Here is a 25,916-nt window from a genome sequence, read left to right as displayed (position 1 = left end):
GAATGGCTTTACGACTGATTGCAACACCACCCCCAAAAGTTTTCCCCTGCAGTCCTTTCCTTTCTTCGAGCCTCTCGTTTCTCGACTCAACAACAACTTTTCCAAGGTGAGAGAGAACGATATGGCTGATGGCTGGTTCCCCCCAATTCAACTTTTTATACACTGCCCCTTCCTTAATCGGATGTGGGGTAGTTTCTCGGCCTCGCCGCGACGTCAAGGTTCACACTTTCCCTTTATTTTCCCCTGCAGTGTACTATAGACATTCAGGTCTGCAATCGACCAATCCAATGGTATGGATGAACGGACAAACGGATAGGGAATTCTCCGAGAAACATCGGGGAATTTGCAGACTTGATACCTTACAGTGGGCCCCCGATGGTAGGGTCCCCGCAGCATACTTTCGTCGTTGCAAGAATTGATGGAGTTTTTTTATGGTAGGATGGGAGGGGTGGAGAGTAATGATGGAGAAGTTAATCTGGGGATTAGAAGGATATGGCTTAGTTTAGCTTAGCTTAGCTTAGCTTAGCTTAGCTTTCTGGAATGAGGCGATGGCTGGCTAGCTATGGGGGACGATGTTGCGGCAGTCGATAGTGCGAATACATTTTCAACAAACTTCATGCTCACTCTCATGCTTGCTTGGTGTATGGCAGTGTCATGTGAGGTGTTTTCCGTACGTGTTGGATTGAATTGGAAGCGTATGCCTGCATGTATGTATGCTTGTTCAAATGCAATGGGGTATTAGCATACACTTTGAGTCTACCATGCCTCCCAAAGTACCTGAGGACTATGTATACTCCAAACTCCACGCTTAGGTGACAATCAAAGATAGTCCTCTAATCATCGCCCTTGCCAGCAGCTGGCGCATCCTCTCCCTTGTCATCCTCCTTCTTCCCCACCCCATTCTTCTTCTCGCGATCCTTCTTCAACGCCTCAGCAACCTTCTCATCCTTCTCATCCGCCATCTCATCCCATTCGACATCATACTCATTAGCCACAGCCTTAATTTCTTTCCTTAACGCATTGCCTTCTTCAACCAGCGACTCCCATTTGCGGAGATCGAAACCCTTGGCATTGTAGAGTTTGGACTGGCGACGCGAGATAGTGAAGTTCATGGCGGAGCGATAGGATACTTCGCGGTTGTGGTATAGGAACCAAACGTAGCCCCCAATTAGGGTGGAGAGGCCAACGAGGTACTGTGGATTGAATTTGATCAGTTTCCTGTCCGAGTGAAGATTTGGGATAGGATGGGTTGGATGAAAGAACGAGAGAAGGGCAAAGACGCACCGTAACAGGCTCCATAACGTCCCAGCCTAGATCAGTCTCGAAAGTCAAGCGGTACACTAAGTACCACCAGCCACACAGCACCCCAAAGCCCGCCATAGCAACTCTCTGCGCACCCTTATGCGCAAGACGATCGCATTCCTTCTTAATCTCAGCTATAGAGCTAATCTTCCTACTCGTCTTGCGCAGTCGCATCCTCAAATAGTACGTCCGGTCATTGAAGCTCGGAACTCCAACTCGGATGTCGTTCGGCGCGCCCTCGATTTCCACTGCAAATTCCTGCCCTCGAGCTGCGTCGCGAATGAAGTCTCCAATCTCCGTTGAGCTAGACCAGCGAACGAATTTGCGGGACGCATGTTCACTTGCTGGTGCTTCATGGCCGAGTCCGCTGTAGGATTCCACGCCGCCTTCGCCGTGGCCACCTCGCAATGCCTTGGCTTCTGAGGGACTCTTCCGGTTAAGTTTTCCCGTCCGCTCCGTTTTCCCGTTAATCCGTATCTCATCCACCTTTTCAAAATCCTGTTCGCCAGACCGCTCCCCGAGAGCCTCGGGGTCTTCGGGGACGGGGGTTTCGGCAGGCTTGGAGGTTTCGAGTTCGCCTTGCATAGAGTCTTCGGCACGGAAGTAGACATTTGGGATGCGCTCATTGCCATCTTTCTTGATGGTAGGTAGCTCGGCTTGGATCAGACGTTCTAGGTAGGAGAGCGGCTGTTGGGGGTGAACGAGCAAGGCCAGGGGCTCGAGGTCTTTCCGGTCGGTGTTGGTGTCTTTGGTGGTAAGTGGGAGGACGAGCTTGAGCATACGGGAGGGAGTCGTGAGGAGTTTGCCTAGACGTCATTTCATGTTAACCTCTCCAACCCGCGCTTGCGTAGTACAAGAGTGGTAACATCAGGATCACCTACCCTTAGTCATGGCCCCGGCACTCCTCTGCCGCGCAACTGGCGGTGTATCACTGCCTTCACGGTGCCATGGCGTGCGTATTTGCTTCCCCTTGTCTTCTTCCAACCTCTTTTCGTAGTCTTCCCTTTCCTCCTGTGTTATGTTCTGATTAAGCTCAGCCGCGGGCCGTGCGTTCGAATTGTCGTAACTTCCAGTATCCTTTCGGTGCCCTTGCATCCGTACATGTCGCGTGACTATAAAGCCCCTGAACTGCGCGGCGGCGGGTTTGGTTGAATGGAGCTGGGGGGCTGGACTTTGTGTCAGAAGGTGTTGGCATGGCGAGAATGTTGAGCAGCGCCCGAGAAGATGGAAGGAGGATATCCGAGGCTTCATTACTATTTGAAGATATTGTGCATAGAAGAAATGCAAAAGTTCTTCTACAAGAGAAGATATCCTTGGAAATGAGCTTAGGCAAGCTCCGTTACACAGCGAAGTTTTTAGGAACGTGTTTGTCAGGGCAGCACCTCTACGTCATAGTGACACTAAATTTGTGGCTAGTGCTCTCTGGGTGAACGCCACAGCACGTGATTGGAACCTACTCGCATCGCAGGTTTCCTTTGGCGATCGCATTACTCTTTATCCTTTCTCCCCTTTAGCTTTCAAAGATTACCCATGAACATATCTCAGAGAAGAGCCTTAGTATACCACAATTCTAGCAGTCAACTCGCAATCACTCTCATCCTCTCCTCTCCTCTCCTCTTGATAGCAGCTCTAGCATCCAAATTAACCTCCTATTCACTCAGAGTTGGCAAACAAACACTCCCAAATCACCCCAGGATCCTCACCAAAAAATACAGTACCATCTCACCTGCTCGCTGCGTTTCAGTTCGACCTGCTCTCCCTCTTCTGACCATGTCAGATTTTCCAGCAATAGGACAAGCTCCCGAAGCGAGGAGGCTGTCCAACCACACGTCAAGCAACATTACCAGATGCGTCAAATTCTCCGCCAACGTACCCAGGTACCGGCATCTTGCGTCGTGCAGTGTAAATTAATAACCGCTTGGGAGTCCTGGAAATTTTCCGTGAAGGCCTTGAATTTTCCAGGCCCACATCCAGCGCTGATGTGAAGTATATGCTGTCTGGTAAAGAAAGCATGCGAGACATTGAACGTTTGCGGGAAGCAAGATTTGAGTTTATAGTTTGTTGTTAAAGTCTTCGAAGTAAACAAGCGCATGCAACGCCCTACTTTGAGATAAGGCTCAGCTCTACACCTCCCAGGATAATGCCCACAATATTGCCAAGGGCAGGCTTAAGATCTACGCCTAGTTCCAAGATGCCGAAAACCAGCGCAGGGGTCAGGAGTCTTTGGGGAGATTTTCCTTCCAATAACTCACCATATAGCGATCTTCAGAGCCAGGAGAGCTAAGTACCCGGATTTCTTAATCTCAACGCGCCGTGGTGTATATTGCGGCTTCTGCGTGGCGTCCATGTCTCGCCGAAAACATGGCCACACGGAACTCTGAATAGCTTCATCTCCGCGTTTCTAGGTACGCGGGTGGCCGATCACTAGGTCTGGATATTGCACGGCATGGAAGGAGGAGTTGAGAGTTCCGGGCGTTGATAGCGAATCCGAGAGAAGGAAGTATAAAGGTGGAGCGGGAGGTTCAGAAAACTAGATCTCCCACGCTCGAAGATTCTCTCTAGAAGCTCAAGCATTTCCTTTCATTGATACCTCTTGGTTCAACTATTTTTCAAGATGTACTCTAAAGCTCTTCTCGCAGCGTCTCTGGCCGGACTGGCTACTTCAGCCACCACCAATACCAACCTTCAGACTACTTTCCCATCAGCTTCTGGAACTACTAACTTGGCTGCCGTCAAAACTATTGCCGCTGGAGCTTCTTTCGATGGAGGGATGAAGCAGTGGGATCGCAATCGTAAGTCTCCCTTCACTCATAACGACCTACTACGCCCTTTCAAGAAAATACTCTCTTTTATAATTGTTTAACTTTTCGACCTCACTTCCGATACTCACACCCACTAGCGAGCACATGCAACGAACAAGCCGAAGGTGGCGATGCTGATGCCGTCTTCCTCCTCCAAAGCGGTGCCACCCTCTCCAATGCCATCATCGGCGCCAACAACGGCGAAGGAGTCCACTGCCTTGGAACCTGCACCCTAAACAATGTCTGGTGGACCGACGTCTGCGAAGACGCTGCAACCTTCAAGCAATCCTCGGGAACATCGTACGTCAATGGCGGAGGTGCCCGTAATGCCGACGACAAGGTGCTGCAGCACAACGGAGGCGGAACCGTCGCCGTGAAGAACTTCTTCGCTCAAAATGTCGGGAAGGTGTATCGTAGTTGTGGAAACTGCGATACACAGTATGCAAGGTCGTCCACGTTTACGAATATTCGGGTGGATGGCGCGGATGTGGTTGCGGGGGTTAATGGGAATGAGGGAGGTAAGTAATGTCGAAATTCCTCCGTCCTACCTATCCACTTCGGGCAGAAGTACCCCATCGAACCGAGACATGCTAATGGTACGTACGGTATGGCAGATAAAACTACAATCTCAAATTCATGTCTCTTGAACAGCAAGATTTGCTGGCTTTACAAGGGTAATGATGACGGTGATGAGCCCACCAAGACGGCTTCTGCACCTGATGGCGTTGTGTGCGCGACCAGCGCTGTTAAGACGAGTGGATGCTGATCAATCGGTGTCTGCTGGAGCTCGTTGGAAGAGGTAGGCCGCTGCGCAACGGTGGGGGGAATAAGGGCTTGAAAGAAAGTGAGGACAAAATTGTTTTCTAGTTAGGATTCTGGGGTTCGCTTCGAAGGATATATTCTTCCCTTATACAAAATTCTGCAAAGGAGCTCTTCATGACGTCTTCATTAGACGACATCTGTGCGACTGGCTAGTATTCACGACTCTACAGCTTCCAGAGTTGAGATATATTTATTTAGTGCGTTCAGGCCTCTCAAACACCTCCACTTAGCTGTATAGCATGTACGGAATTCCAAATAAGACGAGGATGCAAATGGTCTCAACTAAGCAGCGCTAACGGTCGGGGAGCTACTAGCTTTTATACAACATGTTCGCTCCTTCCTGTCTTTGAAATCTCTTTTAGAATTTCCACTCATATCATCAAGGTAGCCATTAACTTCATCCTTCGATTTACATTTCAAACTCGTCAACAATAATATCTATCGATAGAGTCCTGCTAATCAGTGGAGAAAGAAGAAACATCCTGGCTTCGAGGCATGAAATGTCAATCGCTCATTTTTCATCGCACAGTCGCAACGGGCTTTCCGACACCGGAACTTTATTAAGAATACTCATCGTAGAGTTTGAAGCGTAGAGCAGCCTATAGAGGACATTCTTCTTAGTTCTGGAGTAAATGTCAAGTTAAAAATGTCGTAGAATGGGGCCGAAGTCGCACGAGTGTAAGTCCAAACATCTGGCACCAAAGGGAGGGTAGGTCTTCTCTATCAACGCGTGGCGAGGAAGATAATTTTAAACCTTTGTCTTATGTACCTAGGAATTGATTCAGGGAGCGAGATCCCCCGAGATCTGTGACACTGACGAACCATGCGCTACTGTTGTAGGTAATCCAGTTTCTAAGACGTGCAAAAATAGTGGTGACCTACGCAGATAATGCGAATTGTAAAATTCTTGGCCCACCCATAGAAATGAACTCATTGAAGTCCATCTACTTTGCATACCCCGATTGAATCCAATACGTGGAAGGACAAGACAACATTGGTATGACTATGGTGTGTAGCGGTGTGGAAGAGCTGCGGGCTACATTATAAGATCCAGGAAGCCCTACAAGTATAAATATGTCTATATATCCAAATATCACCTTAAAAAGGTAACAAGAGTCTCCAAGATATCTGACCGTCTTTTGAGCTGTCCCACAGGCTTGTGGTGCCTTCTCAGAGCAAAAGACCCTAGTTTGCTACTTTAGTAGATTAAGGTAGGAACTCTTATAGGTCATGAGATGTGCTGTAAGCAGGACTAGAAGCCGAACTATCCAAATAAGATCTTGTAAATCCGAGGGCTCTATGATTCACTGCCCGATCAACCCTGGGCTTGGCGTCCCACAATGCTATATACTATATAGCACCTCAGCCCCTCAATCCACAATACGTCACTTCTAACCAAACTCATGCCCCCTACAAGGCTACAGTCTCTACGACTACATATTACTTGGAAACTGATTAGAAGAAGTAGGGAGTTGGCTATTCACTCGACACTTGCAAGAATTTTTAAGGTCTAGGTCTATTTTATTTCCCACTGTGATACAGATTAACGTATTATATCTGTCTAGCAGTTGGTGGGGGCCTTGAAAGAGGGAAAGGGAGCTGATTGGATGATATGGAGAGCCTAGAGAACACGCCAAGCTAAGTGATTAGCCTCTGGCCTGGGCCTGGACCTGGGCTTGTGACTATGGGTAACCGCCGGATGATCAATAATTCGACGCCCTTGAGTGGTAAATCTCTCTGACGGCGTTTGATTACCCCATCAGGTTATTAGTGAGACCGATTACGCTCTTCTACTGTGGGAGTGACTTCCATGGACAAGCACATATATACGTTACATAGCTAGAGATCTCTCACGAAAGGAGTTTCCAGGTCCAAGTTCCTCTTATTCCTAAACCAAGCTATCAGCTAACCCATCAGAGCAAAGAGGCAGGTAAGCTGCGTAGTAAGATGTTACCTAAGAACAAGCGGTTAGTTATAGGCGGCAATTAGAGTGTTCGATTGGCCCTGGCAAGCACTTTTTAACACCGAGATACATTTCAATTCGCCCTAAGTGCTTCGTTGACATACTCCTGAATATTCCGTCCCGCCTCTAACTCTTCTACTATCTTTGCGTGGGGGGAACCTCTGGGGTATACTTTGCTTGGTATGGCTCAAAATAGAAGCTATATGCAAGCGACATATGTAAGGACGGGGCTCCACAATCAAAATACGAATAATCAACCAACGGTTGATTCGCGTGCAGAATAGTAAATATGCCTTAAGGTAGAGATCCTACGAAACTATAGCAAGGAATTTGACATCTAAGTACTTTCCAATTCACCCCAAAGTACATTATTGACATACTAAGCTCTCTTAACTCTCTTCTTTGGATCTTCAACCATATCTTTGCTGGGAAGGGTGGAGTTTGGGCTGGTCCTTGGAAGCGCACTTAGAAAATAATTTTTAAAAAGTAACAGTCACAGATAGCAGAATAATTATCTATGAAGCTCAAGGAAGGATTTCTTGCATCTAGCTAGGTTTCAATTCACCCCTTGTACATCATTAACACGCTCACCTCTAGAGCTCTCCTGCGACATTTTCGTGATCTTCTTCATGAGGGAGGAGCTTTGAAGAGATATAGGTAGTTGGATACTACCTGGAAGGCAGCAGTTATGGATAGATAGGATGCTATTCACTAAACCCTAGCAAGGGTTATTATCCCCAGCTACGTTTTAACTTGCTTCGAAAGCCTACGCTTGGCCAACTCATCCTTCAATGCCATTATATTTCCCCTCTACTCGGTTCTTGGCTTGGAGTAACTTCGAAGATGCATAGGTAATAAGATGTCACCTAAAAGGCGGCAGTGAGAGGCAGTAAGGAGACTATATATAAGGTTGTGGTAAAAAGTTTTAGCTCCAGCTGCCTTCCAATTCACTCCTAAACCTCTACTTAATCTACCCATACGTCTACGCTCTCTTCCCACTGCTTTACTCTCTTCTTGGCGCGGAGGAACTTTGAAGCAGCATAGTTGATTAAATATATCACTTGGTAAGGAGCAGTCACAGACAGTAAGTAGAGCGGTCAGAAAGTTATGGCAAGGACTTTGGTATCTAGCCACACCCCCCACCCCACAAATTCCCTATCGCCATTCCCCCTCACCCTACCTCTTCCCCTTCACCATCTCTCCCACATCCTCCACCCTCCTCTTCACGTGATGAAACTCCGCATCCCGATTACTCTCACCCTTCCATTCTTGGACACCCATCGACATCTCCCTGATGCCCACCTGAACTCCAGCCGCCGGGATTTCTCGTAGTAGCGGGAGTCCAGAGATACGGCCTCCCCGAAGCGCTCAGCGGCGCTCTAGGACAACTTCTAGCTCCTTGAGCCCAGAGAGCTGCTTGGCCATCATCAAGGAGATGTCAGTGGTTTCGATGCCCCCTTGGCTCTGGGTTTTATACCAGAGCGTTACCTTCTCAATCATCGCCCTTCGGGAGGCGCCTAGGACCTGTATGAACGCCATGAGCTGTGCTGGGTAGTAGAACACGAATTCGTTGGTGGCGTAGTAGATTCCGGTCGCCTCCTGGGAGATCTACTGACAGGTATCCAGGAGGGCCAGAGAGGGGGATGGCGCGGCGCTCGGACGGTATTTGCGGTCGGCGGCGAGGTTCGTGCCGGGACGGCAGTGGGAACTGGGGTGGCGGGTCGATGGATTGATCTTCCCTCGATGAATCAGTGCGAAACGGTATATCTGGTTGCGTAGCTCCGCTGGGAGGTCTAAGAAGCGGAAGGCCGGCGCATGGGGGTGGATTGCGGCGACTGCGATGTTGGATACGGGCGTGTGCGTGCGTTTGAGTGACCGCTTTGGGTCCTTTGGACGCATCATCTCTTTCGCCACGATTGTGTCGAGGACACCGACGGGAATAGGACCAGTGGTGCGGAGAGCATATACTTTGTCGTCCTTGCTGCCGTGGATCAGAGGCGTGAATGTGACTTTAGGAACGCGGACAGCACGAAGGGCATCCATTCCAGGGACACGGAGGACAAGGAGATTTAGTTGAAAGCTAATATCTTGCGGATGCATTTCGCACTTCTGGAAGCCCTCAGAGGTGTTGGACATGTACTCGACCAAGCTGCGTTCGTTTATTCCGATAGTGAGCTCGTTGAGGTTTTCGAAGGGCTTGAGCCAGCTGACGACGCGAATGAGGAACTTGCTGTCGAGGTCCAAGCCGAGTTTGCGGATGACTTTCGTAGCTTTCTTGTTCTTGGACGCAAAATCCTCGAGGATCTCGGGGTACTTGAAGTGAAAGGTGTTTTCAGAGAAGTAGATTCTCATGCCCATGTTGGTGAGACGGGGGTCGGTATGGATGACCTCTGGGACCTCGTGTGGCTCGTAGAGAGTAGCCGGGACGTTGATAGGGTTGGAATCAACAAGTACATAGCGAAGAACGCACTCGCGTGTCTTGTCGCCGAGGTCAAAGAAGCCAGTTCCTTTGGTGGGCATCGTCATGTCCTCGTCAACATTATTTCCAGCGCACTTGTGAGTAGTCGGGCTTCGGAAGAACTCGCTGAGAGCCAGAGAGTCAAGATTTGGGAACATGCGCTTTAGGAGAGCCCGATACTCAACGGCGGCGGCTTTCCTGTCTGCAACGGCGCCACTGGGAGCACTACCGTCGCCGGGACGGCCGGGGACACGAATATGCATGACTGGAGACATCTTCGTAAAGACTGGAGTGTTCAAGAGAGACGAAGGGGGTGTAAACAAGGACTGCCTAAGGTCGGGAGACGACGAGATGTGACACGAATGTTGAGGTTGAGGGAGAAGACGCAGAGAAGTCTCTCCTGAGTGCTTAGGAGGTACAAAAGAGGTACAAAAGAGCGCTGTCAAGGTTAAAAGACGATGAAACGTGATGGGGGTGTTGCGTGTGAGGATGAGGACACAGGGAATTCTCTTCTAAGTGGAGTTTAAAGGGGTATCAAGCAAGATCTTTCACCTTCGAGCGGTGTACTCTTTCCTCCTCCTTAAGGAGTGAATATTGGGCGATTTACCATCACCGCCTTCCCATCTTCGCCGAATGCAAAGGTGCAGCAGTTTTGTCAGGTCAGGACACCAAATCTCATGTAGCATTCATTTAACACTTCAGCCAGGAAAGCTCACGATAGTTTCATGGTGTTGAGCGTACAGCCATGGAAGCCCTTGCAAACTCGAACAGAGGCAAACCGGGATTTGGCGACGCACGGTCCATCACCCAAAGCGGATTCTCGCCGTGTCTGTCCGGGTCGTGTAAAGTCGACTTGCAGTTCTGCAGCAGCATTAGTGGTCGTTGAGCTAGCTGCCGGTAAAGAAGGTTAAGATGCAAGTTCTCCTCTTTATGTTTTGAGAGTCGGTCCCTTGATTGTTTCGTTTGTTTCAACATTCTACTTTCCCTCGTTCCGTTTAGCCATCGACCAATTCTGGTTGCTCGCCCTAGCTCCGGGATCTTGACAAGATAGCATTTGCAATCTCTCGTCATCAATCGATTGGGGCTTTCCAACAGACCGTACCATCTGATAAATAAGAGGCGAATCCCTTGCTGATGGTTGGGCACAGGCCGGTAGCCTCCGCCGTCCGCATCTCAGCGCTGACGATATGGCAAGCTACAAGCTACCCAATTTTCTTGGGAGAAAAAAAAAACGGGAGGGATCACTGAAGCATGATCGTTCGTGGAAACGGGCAAGATGCAGACCCCTCTCCAGCCTTTATGCCGTTGCAAATAGCCCATTTCCCGGCCTGTCCCAGACGTGCCTCATCGGCCGGCTCCTTCGAGCTCGTATCCCACCATCGCAAACAGGGGAAAACAGCCGAGGAGACCAATCCCCTGCACTTGCTCCGCTGTCTTGGCTTCCCTAACTAACCCTGACTTAAGAGTTGATCCAGAGAAACACACTCAGGATTGGACAGTATCTCGCGGCAAGACCGCAAAGCCAAGAACAGCGATGCAAACCCTTATCTCGTGGTGTGGGATACTACACATCCACCACGAAGTCGGGATTGAAGCTTAAAGAGACTGTCCGTCAGGCAGGATTTTCCGCAGTCGCAAATCCTAACAACACCCTCACGCACTTTTGGACAATTGCTTGTAGCAAATTGACCAAGATGGGTTGGATTCATAACACAAATCTCAAGATCGCCCAGTCACCTGTGGGCAGATACTTCAGACTCGATGGCTCCGGCCATGTATGTTCGACATGCCAAACATCCGAGATGTATACTGACTGTTTCTGAAGCCCAAGGAACGAAAGGGAAGCTACTTTTTCACCGAGATTCGGGCTGGATTGGCTACCTTCTTTGCCATGGCCTACATTATCAGCGTCAATGCATCCATCACCTCTCAGTCTGGCGGTACTTGTGTTTGCCCACCGACGAGCACCGACCTCTGCGATACTGACACTGAGTATCTTTTGTGCCTTCAAGAGGTAAATCGGGATCTTGTTACTGCCACTGCCGCGATCGCTGCCTTGACTAGCTTCTGCATGGGTTTATTTGCCAATATGCCTATTGCCTGTATGCATCCGTTATCCTCCGAAAAGGGAAATTTCAGCTTACTTGTCTAGTGGCTCCGGGTATGGGATTAAACGCATATTTCGCATACACGGTCGTAGGGTACCATGGAAGCGGATTGGTCCCGTACGAAGTTGCACTGACTGCTGTCTTTGTCGAGGGTTTCGTTTTCGTAGCACTCACTATCCTTGGAATCCGGCAGTGGCTTGCTAGAGCTATCCCTGCTTCAATCAAACTTTCTACTGGTGTAGGCATTGGCTTATATCTCACGATCATCGGGCTGACTTATTCCGCTGGTATTGGAGCTATCACAGGTGCTCAAGCCACGCCCCTTGAGCTGGCTGGTTGTGCACCTGAATTTCTTACTGAGGAAGGCGTTTGCCCCAATAGCGAGAAGATGAGGAATCCTACCATGTGGCTTGGTATGTATACTTCCCTAGTGTGGGATCTAACATCGATGCTAACATTGGCTTGTAGGCATTTTCCTTGGTGGTTTCCTTACAATTTGTCTAATGATGTATCGCGTAAAGGGCGCAATCATCTTCGGTATCCTGCTCGTCTCCATAATCTCCTGGCCACGTCCTACGCCCGTCACTTACTTCCCCTACACCCCGCTTGGCAACAGCTCCTTTGACTTCTTTAAGAAGGTAAGAATACTGCAGATCCCCACAAACTACTCTACTCTATATTGATTTAAACAGGTCGTCGCCTTCCATCCAATCGGCAAAATCCTCGCTGTCCAACGCTGGGACGTCTCTGGATACGGCGGCCAATTCGGCCTCGCATTCATCACCTTCCTGTATGTCGACATCCTCGACTGCACCGGTACACTCTACTCCATGGCGCGCTTCTGTGGCGCCATTGACGAGCGCACGCAAGATTTCGAAGGTTCAGCGGTTGCCTATCTAGTCGACGCTTTCGGTATCTCTATCGGATCGCTAATGGGCTCGCCACCTGTTACAGCGTACATCGAATCTGGTGCGGGGATTTCGGAGGGCGGGAAGACCGGGCTTACGGCGATGTGCAGCGGGCTGGCTTTTTTCATCTCAATCTTTTTTGCGCCAATATTTGCATCGATTCCGCCGTGGGCGACCGGGTGTACATTGATTATTGTTGGTATGTTACTGCTTTTGCTTATAGGAAGTGAATTGAGAGGATGGAGACGATTGACGATGTCCTAGGTTCGCTTATGGCACAAGCCGCCAAAGACATCAACTGGCGCTACATGGGCGACGCCATTCCCGCCTTCCTGACCATCGCCGTTATGCCCTTCACCTACAGCATTGCGTACGGTCTCATCGTCGGCATCCTCAGCTATACTCTCATCAACACGATTGTGTACGTTATTGAGAAGGCATCAGGTGGCCGCATTGTACCGCCCAATAAGCACGAGAAGGAGCCTTGGACTTGGAGGATTCCGGGCGGTGTGCTGCCTGGATGGCTTACGCGTGCTGCAAGGGGTAAGAAGGATTTCTGGAAGGGAGACGAGCAGACTACTGGGATTGAGGAGGTGGTCGAGAGGAAGTCGGAGGCGAGTTCTGGGGCTGGGAGGGTTGGGGAGGCAGAAGTGGTTAAGGGGGAAAGGCCTGAGAAGGCGGCTTGAAAATGGGAAATGGAGGGGTTTATGGGATTTGGAAGCAGAGTGAGTTCGACTAAGTGCTCGTCACATAGCTCAGTAATATGTAACATGTCGTCATTAATGTGAAGATTTCTCTGAAATCTGACAGCTTCTCTAAACCTTTTCCCTCCGCTACTAGAGAGAGCTAGCGTTATAGGCCTCGTAGCCCACTCCATTCATGAAGCAGGCTGGGGATGAGAGCAGTATGCCTAGCAAACAGATGCCTTACTAGGCTTGCTCATTAGACGGACTCCTACAAAAAGACCTTAGCGTCCACCGTAAAACAGCGTACATTGCAATAATCTCACTTCTTCTTGGGGCGGAGAATCGGCACTCCTAGATTCAACGCACATTTCCGTGGCACGAGATTCGGGATAGCCTCTCGCGGCTTCTTCGGGGCATCAGTCTTGGGCTTAACTGTAGGCCGAACCCGAGGCTCTCCAGAGAAAGTATGCGGCCCCGCAGGAGTCCGCCGTGGACCCGTCGCAAATTCCTTATGCGAATCATCAAGGTAGGCAGGCCGGCCACGGTTCTTGCGATCCTGCTTGATGTTTCCCAGGTGGTCGAAGTCCCAGGGCCAATATTTGCGCAGCTCGACTTTGTTGTAGGCTTTAGAGCAGAATATCGTGTAGCAGGCTTTATCGTCGAGATATATGTAATGTGGAGGCTCAGCCAGGCTGCCACGTTGGACTGGAAGGGGGATGTCGCCCGCGAACAGCTTCCAGGTTGGGTGGCCGCGGAGTGTGTTGATGGAGCGGTGGACGGTGTGGCTGCTCGGGTCGCCGTCGCCGTCACCGGGCTTCCAGAGGGTACGGGGGCGGACGCCGTCGGAGATCATTTTGGGGAGCGAGATATTAGAATGCACCATGGTTTACTGTTGGGGGAGGTGGCAGGTGCGTTTTGAAGACATGAGATGGAGTCTTAAAAACTGTAGGCAGGTGACAAAACAGGCGGAAAATTACATTCACGACTGCCTGAACTTGGTTGGCCTAGCAGCGCCTCCCTCTTCATTTGAAAGCATTGCAGATTGAAAATCAGTTCTCATGGACTGACTTGATCGCCACCGGACCTGCCCATGCTGGACCGATGCAATAGAGATGATGACCCACGTATTCTAAGAGCAGAAAGCTCTACTCACGGCAAAAGACAATTGACCAAGGGAGTGTGTTTTCTGTGAATGCTGAAGGGTCACGATGATGAGCAATGTTTGACTGTGATGGTGCTGACCAGTGAAAGTGGAGTTGAAGTTGATGATGACTTGGATCCGAGCTGCAGCCAATCAGATGTGTCGCGCCAAGCCTTGCCAGACATCCGACAACCTCACCATCACCACCTCAAAGCGCCAGTCGAACGCCAACCACGCCCCAAAGGGAGCCCCCAGAGCGTCAATTGCCCGAACCTCACTTGATATTGCGGCCATGATGCTCGCGCGACATGCACCCGCTCCGCAAACGCTGAGCGTCATCTCCCATCGCGTCCTTCCTACAGCTTGTGCAGCTTCACGCCTCTCGACCGCCGCCACCCCGTCTCGGCCACAGAGGAGGAATTTGGCAACAGTGCAGGATGCGCCGAAAAAGGTCCATGGCGGACTAAAGGATCAAGACAGGATCTTCCAGAATCTTTATGGCCATCATGGTGCAGATCTGAAAAGTGCCATGAAGTATGGTGACTGGCACAAAACGAAAGAGATTATTCTGAAGGGCCATGACTGGGTGCGTATGGGAATATATAGGGATATAAACTGGGATTAACAATTTAAAGATTATTTCCGAGATCAAGGCTTCGGGACTGCGAGGCCGAGGTGGCGCTGGTTTCCCCTCGGGTCTGAAATGGGTGGGTGGATTCAATCGACCATTGGCTTGTTCTACTACTGACGGTACAATAGTCGTTCATGAACTTCAAAGATTGGGATAAGGACACTAAGCCTCGCTACCTGGTCGTCAACGCTGATGAGGGAGAGCCTGGAACATGCAAAGATCGTGAGATCATGCGCAAGGACCCACATAAACTGGTTGAAGGCTGTCTCGTCGCCGGCCGTGCGATGAATGCCACTGCTGCCTACATTTATATCCGAGGAGAGTTCTATCACGAGGCTACCGTCCTTCAACGTGCTATCCAAGAAGCATACCAAGCTGGATTGATTGGCAAGAATGCCTGTGGGTCTGGATATGACTTTGATGTATACATCCACCGAGGAATGGGTGCATACGTGTGCGGAGAAGAGACATCTCTCATCGAATCCCTGGAAGGAAAACCTGGAAAGCCTCGCCTGAAGCCACCATTCCCTGCTGCTGTTGGTCTTTTCGGATGCCCCTCCACTGTCGCCAATGTTGAAACCATTGCTGTTGCTCCCACCATCTGCCGACGAGGGGGTAGCTGGTTTGCGTCTTTTGGGCGCGAACGCAACTCTGGCACGAAACTCTTCTGTATTTCTGGTCACGTCAACAACCCTTGCACGGTCGAAGAGGAGATGAGCATTCCCCTCCGAGAGCTAATTGACAAGCATTGTGGTGGTGTACGTGGAGGGTGGGATAACTTGAAGGCTATCATTCCTGGTGGCTCATCAACACCTATCCTCCCTGCTCATCTCTGCAATGACCAGCTTATGGACTTTGATGCTCTCAAGGATTCTCAGTCCGGTCTTGGAACCGCTGCCGTCATCGTTATGGATAAGTCTACTGATGTCGTCCGCGCCATCACCCGTCTCGCTAAGTTCTACCACCACGAGTCATGTGGCCAATGCACACCGTGCAGAGAAGGTTCAAAGTGGACACATCAAATCATGCAGCGCTTTGAAAAGGGCATGGCAAGAGAACGGGAAATTGACATGCTCCAAGAGCTTACGAAACAGGTCGAGGGCCACACCATCTGCGCTCTTGGCGAGGCTTTTGCCTGGCCTTTGCAGGGCCTGATTAGGCATTTTAGACCCGAGTTGGAGGCACGGGTGAGAGATTACGCAGCGAAGTCTGGAGGAGAGGCGCTGGCTGGAGGATGGGCACATGATGCAAGCAAGAAAGGGCAGTTGATCTCGCCAGGACAGTAAAGGATGAAACGAGTTTGGAACTGTACAATTTTCGTTTTGCTTTTTTTTCTGGTCTCGTCACTGAATTGTTCATATTATATCTTCAGTGAGAATGACTTCAAAATTGCGCTCAAGCTATCGTCCATGAAATACCTGCATCCCAAGATACAGAGCACTGAAGACTATGGTATCTCCGTACTAACGCCTTCATGAAAACCAAACCCTGCGTTTTTATCCAGTTCACCGGGTACCAAAATAAGCCAAGCTATCACACAATACCTTTAACAAGCATCCAACGCCACGCCGAACCAATCCAGAAATGCATCAAAAGCACAAATGGCTTTGCAGCCAAACGTTACGTTACGTTAGCCCAAGCAGATGTTTATGAACTCCTCCCTACTGATCGCGCCATCAGCATCCATGTCAAATTCTTCAATCATAGCCACTAGCTCATCCTCTTGCAACCCCTCTCCCAATTCCCTCGCCACCCGCCGCAAATCCTGCAGCGTAATCTTGCCCTTCCCTCCCTCATCAAAAAGATCGAATGCGCGTATAATCTCCTCCGTTGGATCGCGGGATAGTATCCGCGAGGCCATGAGCGTCTGGAAGGTGTGGAAGGGTAGTAGAAGGCGCGGGGGAGCTTGGTAGGCTTGTTGCGCGGCCTGCTTCGCTTTGGAGCCTGTGGGCTGGGGTTGGTTCGGGGCGTTGGTAGCTTGGATCCCGTGTGTGTTGAGAATGGAGACGATTTCTTGTTTTGGGAGATCAAAGCCTAGGGCTTTCATGGCGACTTTAAGCTCGTGGTAGTCGATGTATTGGTCTTTGTCTAGGTCGAAGAGGTTGAACTGATACCCAGGTCATATTAGCCTCCGAATGTATGCACGCCCGCTCTTTCGACACAACACGAACCGAGACGGGACAGGACGATGGACTTGATCTGACATACAGCTTCAGTAATCTCCTCTCTTTGCTCTTCACTTAGTTCTGCGAGACTGTTCTGCCCCACCTGCTCCATCCTCTCGCGATCCTCTCGCGCTTTCCGATCGCGTTCTAACCGCTCGGCTTCTAGTCTCTGCTGCGTTTTCGCCGTGCTGCTGAATGCAGCCGCCGGAGTGTTGAAGCTGGGTTGTGCGGCGCCCGATGCGCCTGCGCGACCGAGACCGTAGCGTGGTCCTAGGCCCGGGTTATTGGAGGATGTGGCCATTGAAGTCGCGGGTTAAGTTGTGGTTCCCGGAAAGTAGACCAGGAGATTGCCGTCAGTGTTGGCAGTGTCAGAGTGGAGTGTTTAAGATAGTGACGGGAGGCTGTGATAGGGTTTGGAGTTGGAGCTGGAGATTCTTTGTTTGGAGGAGATTGTTGGAATTGGGGATTCGTGCTGGCTTCGGACGCGTTCGCGCGATGCTGGTGAAAAGCTTAGCGCCTCGGCTGAAAGGTGGGACGCTAGGACGGGTTAGGTTGGATATGCAACCTTCCAGGCCAAATTGTTACTCTTGAGCGGGAGACATGCTCTATGAAGATACTAAGTCGTGTTCGCAAGGCGGGAGCTCGCCCCTTCCTAGCAGCCAAAATCTGCCAGATTGCACCGAGCTTCAGGCAATGCCTGACAGCTGCCTGGCGTCACTCGCGTAAATGAGAAGCTTTCTGGTAGCCAACCAAAGCAAGACCCGATGAGCATCTTCTGTCCAGACTAAACGTGTTTCAAGACTTGGAAAATGGTCAGTTTCCTGGGGCTTAGAGGGCCTGATCTAGCCAGGCAGCACTAGGTAGCTCTAGGAAACCATGGAGGCAGCCAAAGTGACAGCACAATGCAAGAACTGCGACATGTCATTGGTAGCCACCAGTGAATGCTTATTCATCTTCGTGTCTAAGAGGAAGTTTGTGCCGTCGCTGTGGACTGCGAGTGTACCACGTGATCAATATATGGTCCGTGCATCCTTGGCATTGGCCGCCCCCCAATCCACGCACTTCTTCGCTCCCTCACCCTCGATGTCTCTCACCCCGTCCCTCCTTCTCTTTCATGACGGCCTTTTCTCTACTTAATCCCCACGCTCTCTGAGCTTCTTGCCACTTTCCTTTTACCCATTGCAGGCGCACCCGACCTCGCTCGCAGTTTTCCCGGTGCCCGTTCTTGGCGCGTTTAATTCGTGGGCTCTACTCAACGCCAACAACTCCATCTCACAAATCCGCATCATCCCACCACACCAGCCTCCACACACCCCATCCTTTTTGCAAATCGCTACTCTTGTATCTGATTACATCGTCACGCGCAACCGCTGGGCATCGCCAGAATGGCTTTTGGGACCGGCAACGGCGGCTTCCAGGGCTTCGGCACGGCCAATAATTCAAACACCTTTGGGAGCGGCGGCGGATTTGGCTCCAACACGAATTCAGGTAAGTACACTCTTTTGGCTTTTTAGCAGAACATGTGATTCCCGCGTTTACCGTCGACGACGCGCCTTCGACGACGAGCGCCACGACCAATTCCGAGTAACGTCTCTAACTCCACTCTCCGCGTATCCAGGCTTCGGCAGCACAAACACGGCCAGCCCTTTTGGTCAGTCAAACACAAACACTGGTGGCAGCCTCTTCGGCGGCAACACCAATACCACGAGCTCCCCCTTCGGAGGTATGTCGAGTCTTTGCGCGTCACCCTCGCGTCGTCTTGTTGGTCATTCTATGGCTACTCTTGGAATCTGCGCGTGCAACAGCTCCGAATGTCGCTGGCAACAATTAGTCGCCGGCGCTGACTTCTCGGCGCTGCGGTCCTCGCTTGGAGCTTGCCGTTGGATGTCTTTTAAAACTTCGTAAACCAATCACTAACTAATTATATTACATTAGGTGGCGGCTTTGGTAGCAACACGAACACCAACACGAGTTTCGGCTCCAAACCTTTCGCTTCCGGCGGTGGTCTCTTCGGCGGTGGCGCCTCCACGTCTGGCTCAACCTTCGGTGGTGGATTTGGCGCAACCGCAAATAACACTTCGACCGGATTTGGTGGGGGAAACACCAGTGGCAGTCTTTTCGGTCAGACCAAGACGGGCTTCGGGACTTCAAATACTGGATCCACTACTTTGTTTGGTGGGCAGAGCAATAGCGGTTTCGGGGCCGCCAACACAACAGGTGGCTTCGGTAACTCAGCACCTGGAGGCTTTGGCGTTGGTGCGACTGCAAATGCTCCAAACAATGGCACCGCAAGCACTCCTTTCAATGCCTTCGTAGAGAAGGATAACTCTGGATCACAGCACTTCCAGACGATCACTTTCCAGGCCCCTTACCAACACTATTCATTGGAGGAGTTAAGGCTGGTGGACTATAACCAGGGCCGGCGGTACGGCAACCAGAACGGTCAGGCAGGAGCTTTCGGCCAGAGCACTGGCTTCGGTGGCTTTGGGCAACCTAATACGAACACTAACACCGGATTTGGCGCAAACACAAATACTAGTGGCAGCTTGTTTGGAAACACTGGCACCACGAACTCTCCCTTCGGTCAGAGCAACACCACAGCCTTCGGTGGCAACACCAACACAACGGGCGGTGGTCTCTTCGGGCAGAACAAGCCTGGGGGCATGTTCGGCTCGACCGCAACAACCCAGCCCGCATCTGGCGGGTTGTTTGGTACCGCCAACACATCTAACACGGGAGGAGCCTTTGGTTCTGGCGCGTTCGGTTCGTCAAATACGGGCGGTGGAATGTTCGGCCAGCAGAACCAGAGTCAAAACAAGCCGTTCGGGTTCGGAGGTAACACGAATACAGCCGCCACTTCCAATCCCTTCGGTTCAACAAACACAACAACGTTTGGACAGTCAGGGAATACTTCTGGAGGGCTTTTCGGCCAACAAAATCAAACCTCGGCCGCACCAGCGTTTGGTTCTTCAACGCAGCAAACTGGCAACACTGGAGGCGGTCTCTTTGGCGGCGGCGCTTTCGGTTCAACTCCACAGAACCAGACTCAGAATCAACCTTCTGGAGGGTTGTTCGGTGGGTTTGGGCAAAATCAGCAAAATCAACAGAAGCCCTCGCTCTTCGGAAACACTGCCAATACTGGGGCAACAGGAGGCCTATTCGGTCAGAGCAACCAGAACCAGCAACAGGGCGGTCTATTCAGCAGCACCAATGCCAACCAAAACCAAGGCTCGAGTCTCTTTGGGCAGAAACCCGCCGCTGCCGGAAGTAGTCTTTTCGGTAGCGCCCCTGCTAACACCGGAAGCACCGGTGGCGGTCTGTTTGGCAGTCTCAACACTCAGAATACCCAACAGAATACTGGAGGGAGTTTGTTCGGTGGACAGAACCAGCAGAAGCCAGGTGGACTCTTTGGTGGCTCTACCAACAATGCCACTGGCGGAGGTGGACTTTTTGGCAGCCTCGGTCAGGGCAACACCAACACCTCTGGTCTCGGCGGATCGCTCTTCGGTGGCCAGAACCAACAGCAGCAGCCTCAACAGTCGACCATGAACAACAGCTTATTCGGCGCCTCAGGGAATTCACTCCTTCAGACTTCCATGAATACTAACCCATATGGGAATGATGCTTTGTTCGCTGGGCTGTCGACCCCTACCCAGAGCCCCGGCCCGCTCGCGACTCCTCTATCCAGCAGCCAGAAGACTCGAAAAAGCGCCATCCTACCACAACACAAGCTCAACCCCTCAGCTTCTACGCGCCTTCTTACCCCTCAGCGGAAGATTGGCGGGGGTGGCTTCGGATTCTCCTACTCTACATACGGGACTCCGAACAGTGCTTCGAGCAATTCCAGCCCCGGCTTTTCTTCCAACTATCTTGGTGGAGGTAGTCTGTCTCGATCCCTTGGGAAGAGCCTCTCCACGAGCAATCTCCGGAATAGCTTTACACCCGAGACAAGCATTCTAGCTCCGGGCGCCTTCTCGACTAACGGTCGGTCTTTTGCCGGTGGCAGCTTGAAGAAGCTTAACATCAATCGTTCTATCAATACCCGGGTGCCTCTGTTCGATGACCCAACGCCTGAGACTCGGAAGCGTGTCAGTTTCGCTGGGGCGACCAATGGCTCTTCTGAGCTGTCCAATGGTACGGCCAACGGAACTGAAGCCAATAGTTCGATGACCGGGCAGCTTATTCTGCGAGAAGAGCCTGAGACAATCTCATCAGCAGAGGGATCTACTTCACAGTTGTCTTCTACCCCTACCCTTAATGGCGACGCACCAAATGGTGTCTCTTCCCGGCCGGAAATGCTGCAGCAAATCAATGGCAATGAACTCACCCCTGTTCCCGAAAATGGCGCGCTGACTCAGCGTACGTCATCCTCATTGAATGCTCAGACTGGCTCCAAATCGGCCGACCCTTCTCCTGGAGCATATTACTCCTCTCCGTCCCTGAATGAGCTTAAGAAGATGAGCCGGAAGCAACTGGAGAGTGTTCCAAATTTTGTCGTTGGTCGTCAGAATATTGGCAGGATCGAGTTTAACCAAGGCCAGCCTGTCGATCTAAGCGGAGTTGACCTGGACAAGCTGTTTGGTGACATTGTACAACTGACTGCTCGCAATGCAACGGTCTATGGCGAGACTGCTTCTGTCCCAAAGCCCGCGTTAGGCACGGGTTTGAACAAGCCGTCTCGAATTGTCCTCGGGAATTCCTGGCCTCGCGGTTACCACAGAAGCAAGCGGGATCCGGACAAGCTGAAGTGCCAGAAGCACATTGAACGTCTAAAGCGCGTCGCAGGTACTAACTACGAACAGTATGTCAAAGAAACGGGAGAATGGATCTTCACGGTTCCTCACTTTAGTTCATACGGTCTAAATTACGACGATTACACTGATGACGACGACGAGGACGAAGAGATGGAGTCAAGCGAGCTCAGCCCTGCTCCAGATACACCAGCGCCGGCCCAGCTCCATTCCAGCCAGCTCACTGGAACCCCTCAGGAAGACTCTTTCGTTAGCCCAACACAATCCAGCCCAGATGATACCTTTGACTTCAAGAAGGGTAAGCGCAAGCGAGCCAGTGTTCCAGGAGGATATGGGGATGAGGTAGCTTACGAGGAAGAGGATGAAGTCGATGAAAGTATGAACACCAACGGCGAGTCTTTTTTAGGGGAACGCTCCGTGGGTTCGCTTGATGGTCAGCATGACACTGACTACTCTTCGGAGAGCGAATCCGAATCGGTTGAAGATCAGGACATGGCGGGTTCTGTTTCCGGACCGGTTCAAACCACGGAGCAACCTACCGCCAGGGAATCCGACCCTTTCAAAGACTCGATTAAGCCAAAGTCAATCTTGAAACCCAGTCAACCACAGCGATCCGTCTTTGGTACTCCCTCCAAGGGTCAGTTAGTCTTCGATGATGATTGGGCAAATCAACTCCAGCGCACTATCAGCCCGAAGAAGCAAGATCGACAGGCCCTTCGAGAGAGTCAAGGCGCTGTTCTTCGTGAATGTGAAGGAAATGTCGGAAATTTGGCAAAATCTCTCAACGGTCAGACGATTGCGACGAGTATTGATCTCATGAATTCTTTATTTGGCGAAATGGACAAGCAGAGCAAGGCTCCATTGAAGCGGATTGGACATGGCATTGAGGTTTGACTTCCCTTTCCCCTAGCATGTTTATTTTCTGGGCGTCATTTGTTGTGGGTTTTCTAAACAAATTGTCGCCCTGGGCGCTCAACGCCCGTGATGTATGTAGCTCAAAATCAAATTGGAACAAGATTTGCTGAAACTTTTCCTTTTCTAGTTGCCTTACCCGAAACGCCCAAAGACATCTCACGATCTCGACGAACTCAGCCAATACGACAGAGACTTCCATTCCTGCAACAAACCACACTTTAGTGGGGTGGGGCAACTCACCTACGCGAACAAAGGCCTCCACTCCCTGGAGGGAGGCATCTATCCTACCACGCAGGAACCCCTCATCGGCGCCCATAAGGACATTCGATTCACTAAGTTGCCTACCTTCCCTGATGCTGCGCCTGCGACCCTTGACACCCAAAAAGAGCATTCCCAAGTTATGGATATGGATGGAGTCCCATCCGCAAAGATTCATTACTCAGAACCTTGCTTAGATTTTGAGGATTTAGTGAAATCGGTCTCGATCGACACACCAGCCGGGATTCATGAGCACAAGGCTTGGCGACTTCTTACCCTTCTCTTTGACGACAATTTCGAGGTGCCAAGCGACATGACTCGTGAGCAATTCGAGACGCACAAGGAACGCTATCGCAAGGACCAACTCGCTCAATTTTGGGAGGCCCTTGTCTTCCCAGATATGAATGCGCATGTGGAAGAGGCCAAGACACCAGAAGAGAAAGCTATAGCATATCTGAGTGGTCATAACATCGCCGATGCGTGCCATGCGCTGCTAAATGGCTTCAACCTCCGCCTTGCCACCATGGTGTCTCAGATCGGTGGCGATGAAGTTATGCGACGGGACATGACCACCCAAATTGAAGAATGGCGGCGTTTGGACATGCTCTCTGAGATGGAAGATTCAATCCGCGCACTATACGAATTAGTTGCTGGAAACTGCGGCCGAGCAGAAGGGAAAATTGGGGGTGGGCGGGAAAACAAAGCAGCCACATTCAACATTGCTGGACGGTTTGGCCTCGATTGGCGGCGCGCTTTCGGCCTCCGTCTTTGGTACGGTATCCTGGCTGATGAACCGATCGAGCTGGCTGTAGCGCAATTTGCCGACGCTCTCCGTGAGGGCCGCGAAGATGTCAAGCCTGTGCCTTGGTTTGTTGAGCAGGGCGTTGATATGGGTTGGCATGACCCTGAAGCTGAGGACCGTGAAGATATTCTTTGGGGAATATTGAAGCTCTATGCGTCGTCCAAAATGGAGCTTCCCGCAAATGTTGAGGATGTTCTAGCGCCGCAGAATGTCTCCGGCAACCCTTTGAATGCCCGATTGTCGTTCCAACTCTTCCAGATTTTCAAGTCACGCCTAGACGACCAAGATGAGCTTGACACCCGAAAAGTTGGCATGCCAACTGTACGTGAAGGCAATGGCTTACGCAAGTCTTTTCTCTCGTCCACTGCTTCTTCAGCTGAAAAGGACGTCCAGTCCCAAAATGCCTTAGCTGAGCTTGGGGACAATCTCGCTCTCACCTATGCTGCTTCATTACACACGCCAGAGCATTGGACAACGGCTCTCTTCGTCTACGAACATCTTTCTTCTCCGGCTATGCGCGAGCATTACATCCGTTCTCTTCTGGCGCAGTACTCCAACACCTACTCTCTAGTTGAGTTCGATACCACCTACAAATACTTGCAACAAGAACTTCGGGTTCCAGTCACTTGGATGCATGCAGCAGCAGCACTTCAAGCTAAAACAGAAGGTGACAATGTCCGTCAAGTTGTGCACCTCGTCAAAGCTGGCGAATTGGACGAAGCTCATGAAGTCTTATGTCGCTCCGTTGGTCCTGAGTCCATCATCTCACGTGATTACGACGCCTTGCGCGAACTTCTCGGAGACTTTGTCCCGACTCCAGTCAACAGCCCTCTCGATGACGGTGCTTCCATGGCATCCTCAGTCCGTAGTCGCGCTCATAAGAAAGAACCGGTTCAAGGTTGGAATCTAGGTGGCCAGATCTACTTCGACTACATCCATTTGTTAGATTTGACGAACAACCAGTCCAGCTACCGTGTCGATGAGGATCTAATCCAAGATATCTGCGATCTACTATCCAAGCTACAGCATGCGCTTGAGATTGTTGCGCGTGATAAGCTGACTAGCTGTGGGCTTGAAGAGCGTGTTGCTTTGACAGAGATTTCGGGTGTGGTTGCTAGTCTAGTGGCTAAGAATAAGGTAAGCCCTCCTAGAGAATTCCACGCCTTTATGGAGTATGGTGTGCAAATGCTAATGTGTGATAGCAGGCTGATAGAGCCCGTGTGCTGAAGTTGCCGTTGGCCGAAGATATCTGGTTGAGACATACACAGGACTTGAGTGTTGGGTATTATCGAGCTGTTATGGCTGGTGGGAGGTAGAGTCTTGTCTTCTGAGTTTGACTGCTTCCTAAAGCTTGCTTAGCTTAAGTTTTCGCCAGTATGACATGCATGAGACAACTGTGTGCTTCCCTCCCTTTCTTAAGTTAGGTTTTCGCTTCATGAAATGTATTTTCGAGATTTTTTTTCAACGTAGCCCAAGGGCTGTGGTTTAGATGTGAGAGTGATGGGGGGGGTTTCTTTTTTGCTTATGGTGGACTAAAATGGTGTGAAGAGATGATTAATTGGTTGCTGGATGGATAGATGAGTGGAATAGCATGGATGGGACTTTAGTAGGAGGAGAGTCGGCGAGGCAATACATTGTACATTAGATGGCGCAATTAGGTGTGTGGGTGATTCATTAGCTAGTTTAATAATTGGTCTTATTGCAGTATTGGGTTGAGCGGATTACAGTGTTGGGTTGTTGTATTGGAGATTGAGGTAAATGAGTGGTTTGCCTCCCTCTAAAGAGCAATCTTGTAATTTTATATAGAAAGGGTGTAACATAAGAGCTAGATGCATGGAGCAAAAGCAGTGCTGTGAACCTAAGCGGATGGCTCGGCACTACTTCTCAGGAACTTGAGGTGCTTGAAGATGGAGGGGTGCACTAGTTTCATGAGGGTCCCTAGCAAAAGCCGTTCTGACTCCAGTCGCAGAATGCCCACATAGGCCGGGGAGGGGCCTTGAATACGCTTAATTGAAATGTTAATCTAGAGCCTATGGTGTTAGAGTCAGCATGCTCAATAGGGCACACTAACTGGCAGTACGGTGCGCGGTGTACGGTGTACGGCTGATTTGAGCCGTACGTACAGCGATCTTCTGTCGTTGAGTACGATAGCTGTTACCCTAAGTACTGTCCAGAGTACAGCATACAGGTACTATTTTTAAGATA

General features: G+C 50.7%; 8 protein-coding genes across 8 annotated transcripts; 4 read left to right on the top strand and 4 right to left on the bottom strand.

The window, feature by feature from the left end:
* Positions 1-833: 833 nt before the first annotated feature.
* Positions 834-2,397, bottom strand: BDR25DRAFT_324943 (uncharacterized protein; the record flags this gene model as incomplete). Its single annotated transcript, XM_033692187.1, has 3 exons — positions 834-1,193; positions 1,285-2,108; positions 2,184-2,397. 3 exons carry the CDS (start codon positions 2,395-2,397, stop codon positions 834-836), a joined length of 1,398 nt encoding a protein of 465 aa, XP_033548684.1.
* Positions 2,398-3,916: 1,519 nt separating this feature from the next.
* BDR25DRAFT_222514 (pectate lyase) lies at positions 3,917-4,869 on the top strand (the record flags this gene model as incomplete). The annotated part of the gene is made up of 3 exons (XM_033685066.1): positions 3,917-4,094; positions 4,202-4,621; positions 4,718-4,869. The coding sequence occupies 3 exons, from the start codon at positions 3,917-3,919 to the stop codon at positions 4,867-4,869; spliced, it is 750 nt and encodes a 249-aa protein (XP_033548683.1).
* Positions 4,870-5,334: 465 nt separating this feature from the next.
* BDR25DRAFT_354349 (uncharacterized protein) lies at positions 5,335-10,032 on the bottom strand (the record flags this gene model as incomplete). The annotated part of the gene is made up of 27 exons (XM_033695295.1): positions 5,335-5,435; positions 5,496-5,548; positions 5,600-5,645; positions 5,695-5,803; positions 5,883-5,961; positions 6,037-6,094; positions 6,179-6,246; positions 6,287-6,401; positions 6,466-6,524; positions 6,596-6,662; positions 6,703-6,715; positions 6,780-6,830; positions 6,949-6,994; positions 7,048-7,196; positions 7,234-7,334; positions 7,480-7,560; positions 7,703-7,754; positions 7,863-7,948; positions 8,007-8,043; positions 8,083-8,109; positions 8,148-8,243; positions 8,275-8,496; positions 8,550-8,596; positions 8,649-9,632; positions 9,692-9,746; positions 9,804-9,858; positions 9,899-10,032. 27 exons carry the CDS (start codon positions 10,030-10,032, stop codon positions 5,335-5,337), a joined length of 2,991 nt encoding a protein of 996 aa, XP_033548682.1.
* An 810-nt stretch (positions 10,033-10,842) lies between these two features.
* On the top strand, positions 10,843-13,048 carry BDR25DRAFT_342454 (xanthine/uracil permease family protein-like protein; the record flags this gene model as incomplete). The annotated part of the gene is made up of 6 exons (XM_033693725.1): positions 10,843-11,121; positions 11,172-11,448; positions 11,499-11,867; positions 11,923-12,092; positions 12,147-12,561; positions 12,627-13,048. The coding sequence occupies exons 1-6, from the start codon at positions 11,041-11,043 to the stop codon at positions 13,046-13,048; spliced, it is 1,734 nt and encodes a 577-aa protein (XP_033548681.1). The 5' UTR covers positions 10,843-11,040.
* A 166-nt stretch (positions 13,049-13,214) lies between these two features.
* BDR25DRAFT_354347 (uncharacterized protein) lies at positions 13,215-13,901 on the bottom strand (the record flags this gene model as incomplete). Its single annotated transcript, XM_033695294.1, has 3 exons — positions 13,215-13,251; positions 13,293-13,316; positions 13,372-13,901. The coding sequence occupies 3 exons, from the start codon at positions 13,899-13,901 to the stop codon at positions 13,215-13,217; spliced, it is 591 nt and encodes a 196-aa protein (XP_033548680.1).
* Positions 13,902-14,410: 509 nt separating this feature from the next.
* BDR25DRAFT_333838 (NADH-ubiquinone oxidoreductase) lies at positions 14,411-16,217 on the top strand. Its single transcript, XM_033692878.1, has 3 exons — positions 14,411-14,775; positions 14,825-14,896; positions 14,949-16,217. The coding sequence occupies exons 1-3, from the start codon at positions 14,482-14,484 to the stop codon at positions 16,104-16,106; spliced, it is 1,524 nt and encodes a 507-aa protein (XP_033548679.1). The 5' UTR covers positions 14,411-14,481; the 3' UTR covers positions 16,107-16,217.
* A 71-nt stretch (positions 16,218-16,288) lies between these two features.
* Positions 16,289-17,434, bottom strand: BDR25DRAFT_342452 (EF-hand). The gene is made up of 2 exons (XM_033693724.1): positions 17,029-17,434; positions 16,289-16,927 (listed from the first exon to the last, which is right to left on the bottom strand). Exons 1-2 carry the CDS (start codon positions 17,284-17,286, stop codon positions 16,451-16,453), a joined length of 735 nt encoding a protein of 244 aa, XP_033548678.1. The 5' UTR covers positions 17,287-17,434; the 3' UTR covers positions 16,289-16,450.
* Positions 17,435-18,351: 917 nt separating this feature from the next.
* On the top strand, positions 18,352-25,514 carry BDR25DRAFT_303231 (uncharacterized protein). Its single transcript, XM_033689965.1, has 4 exons — positions 18,352-18,473; positions 18,921-22,624; positions 22,779-24,848; positions 24,917-25,514. The coding sequence occupies exons 1-4, from the start codon at positions 18,371-18,373 to the stop codon at positions 25,025-25,027; spliced, it is 5,988 nt and encodes a 1,995-aa protein (XP_033548677.1). The 5' UTR covers positions 18,352-18,370; the 3' UTR covers positions 25,028-25,514.
* Positions 25,515-25,916: the final 402 nt, after the last annotated feature.

Source organism: Lindgomyces ingoldianus (assembly GCF_010093535.1).
Source record: "Lindgomyces ingoldianus strain ATCC 200398 unplaced genomic scaffold BDR25scaffold_13, whole genome shotgun sequence".
Lineage (NCBI taxonomy): Eukaryota > Fungi > Ascomycota > Dothideomycetes > Pleosporales > Lindgomycetaceae > Lindgomyces > Lindgomyces ingoldianus.
Note: the sequence above shows the minus strand (reverse complement) of the source record. Positions and strands in the feature narration are given on the sequence as shown.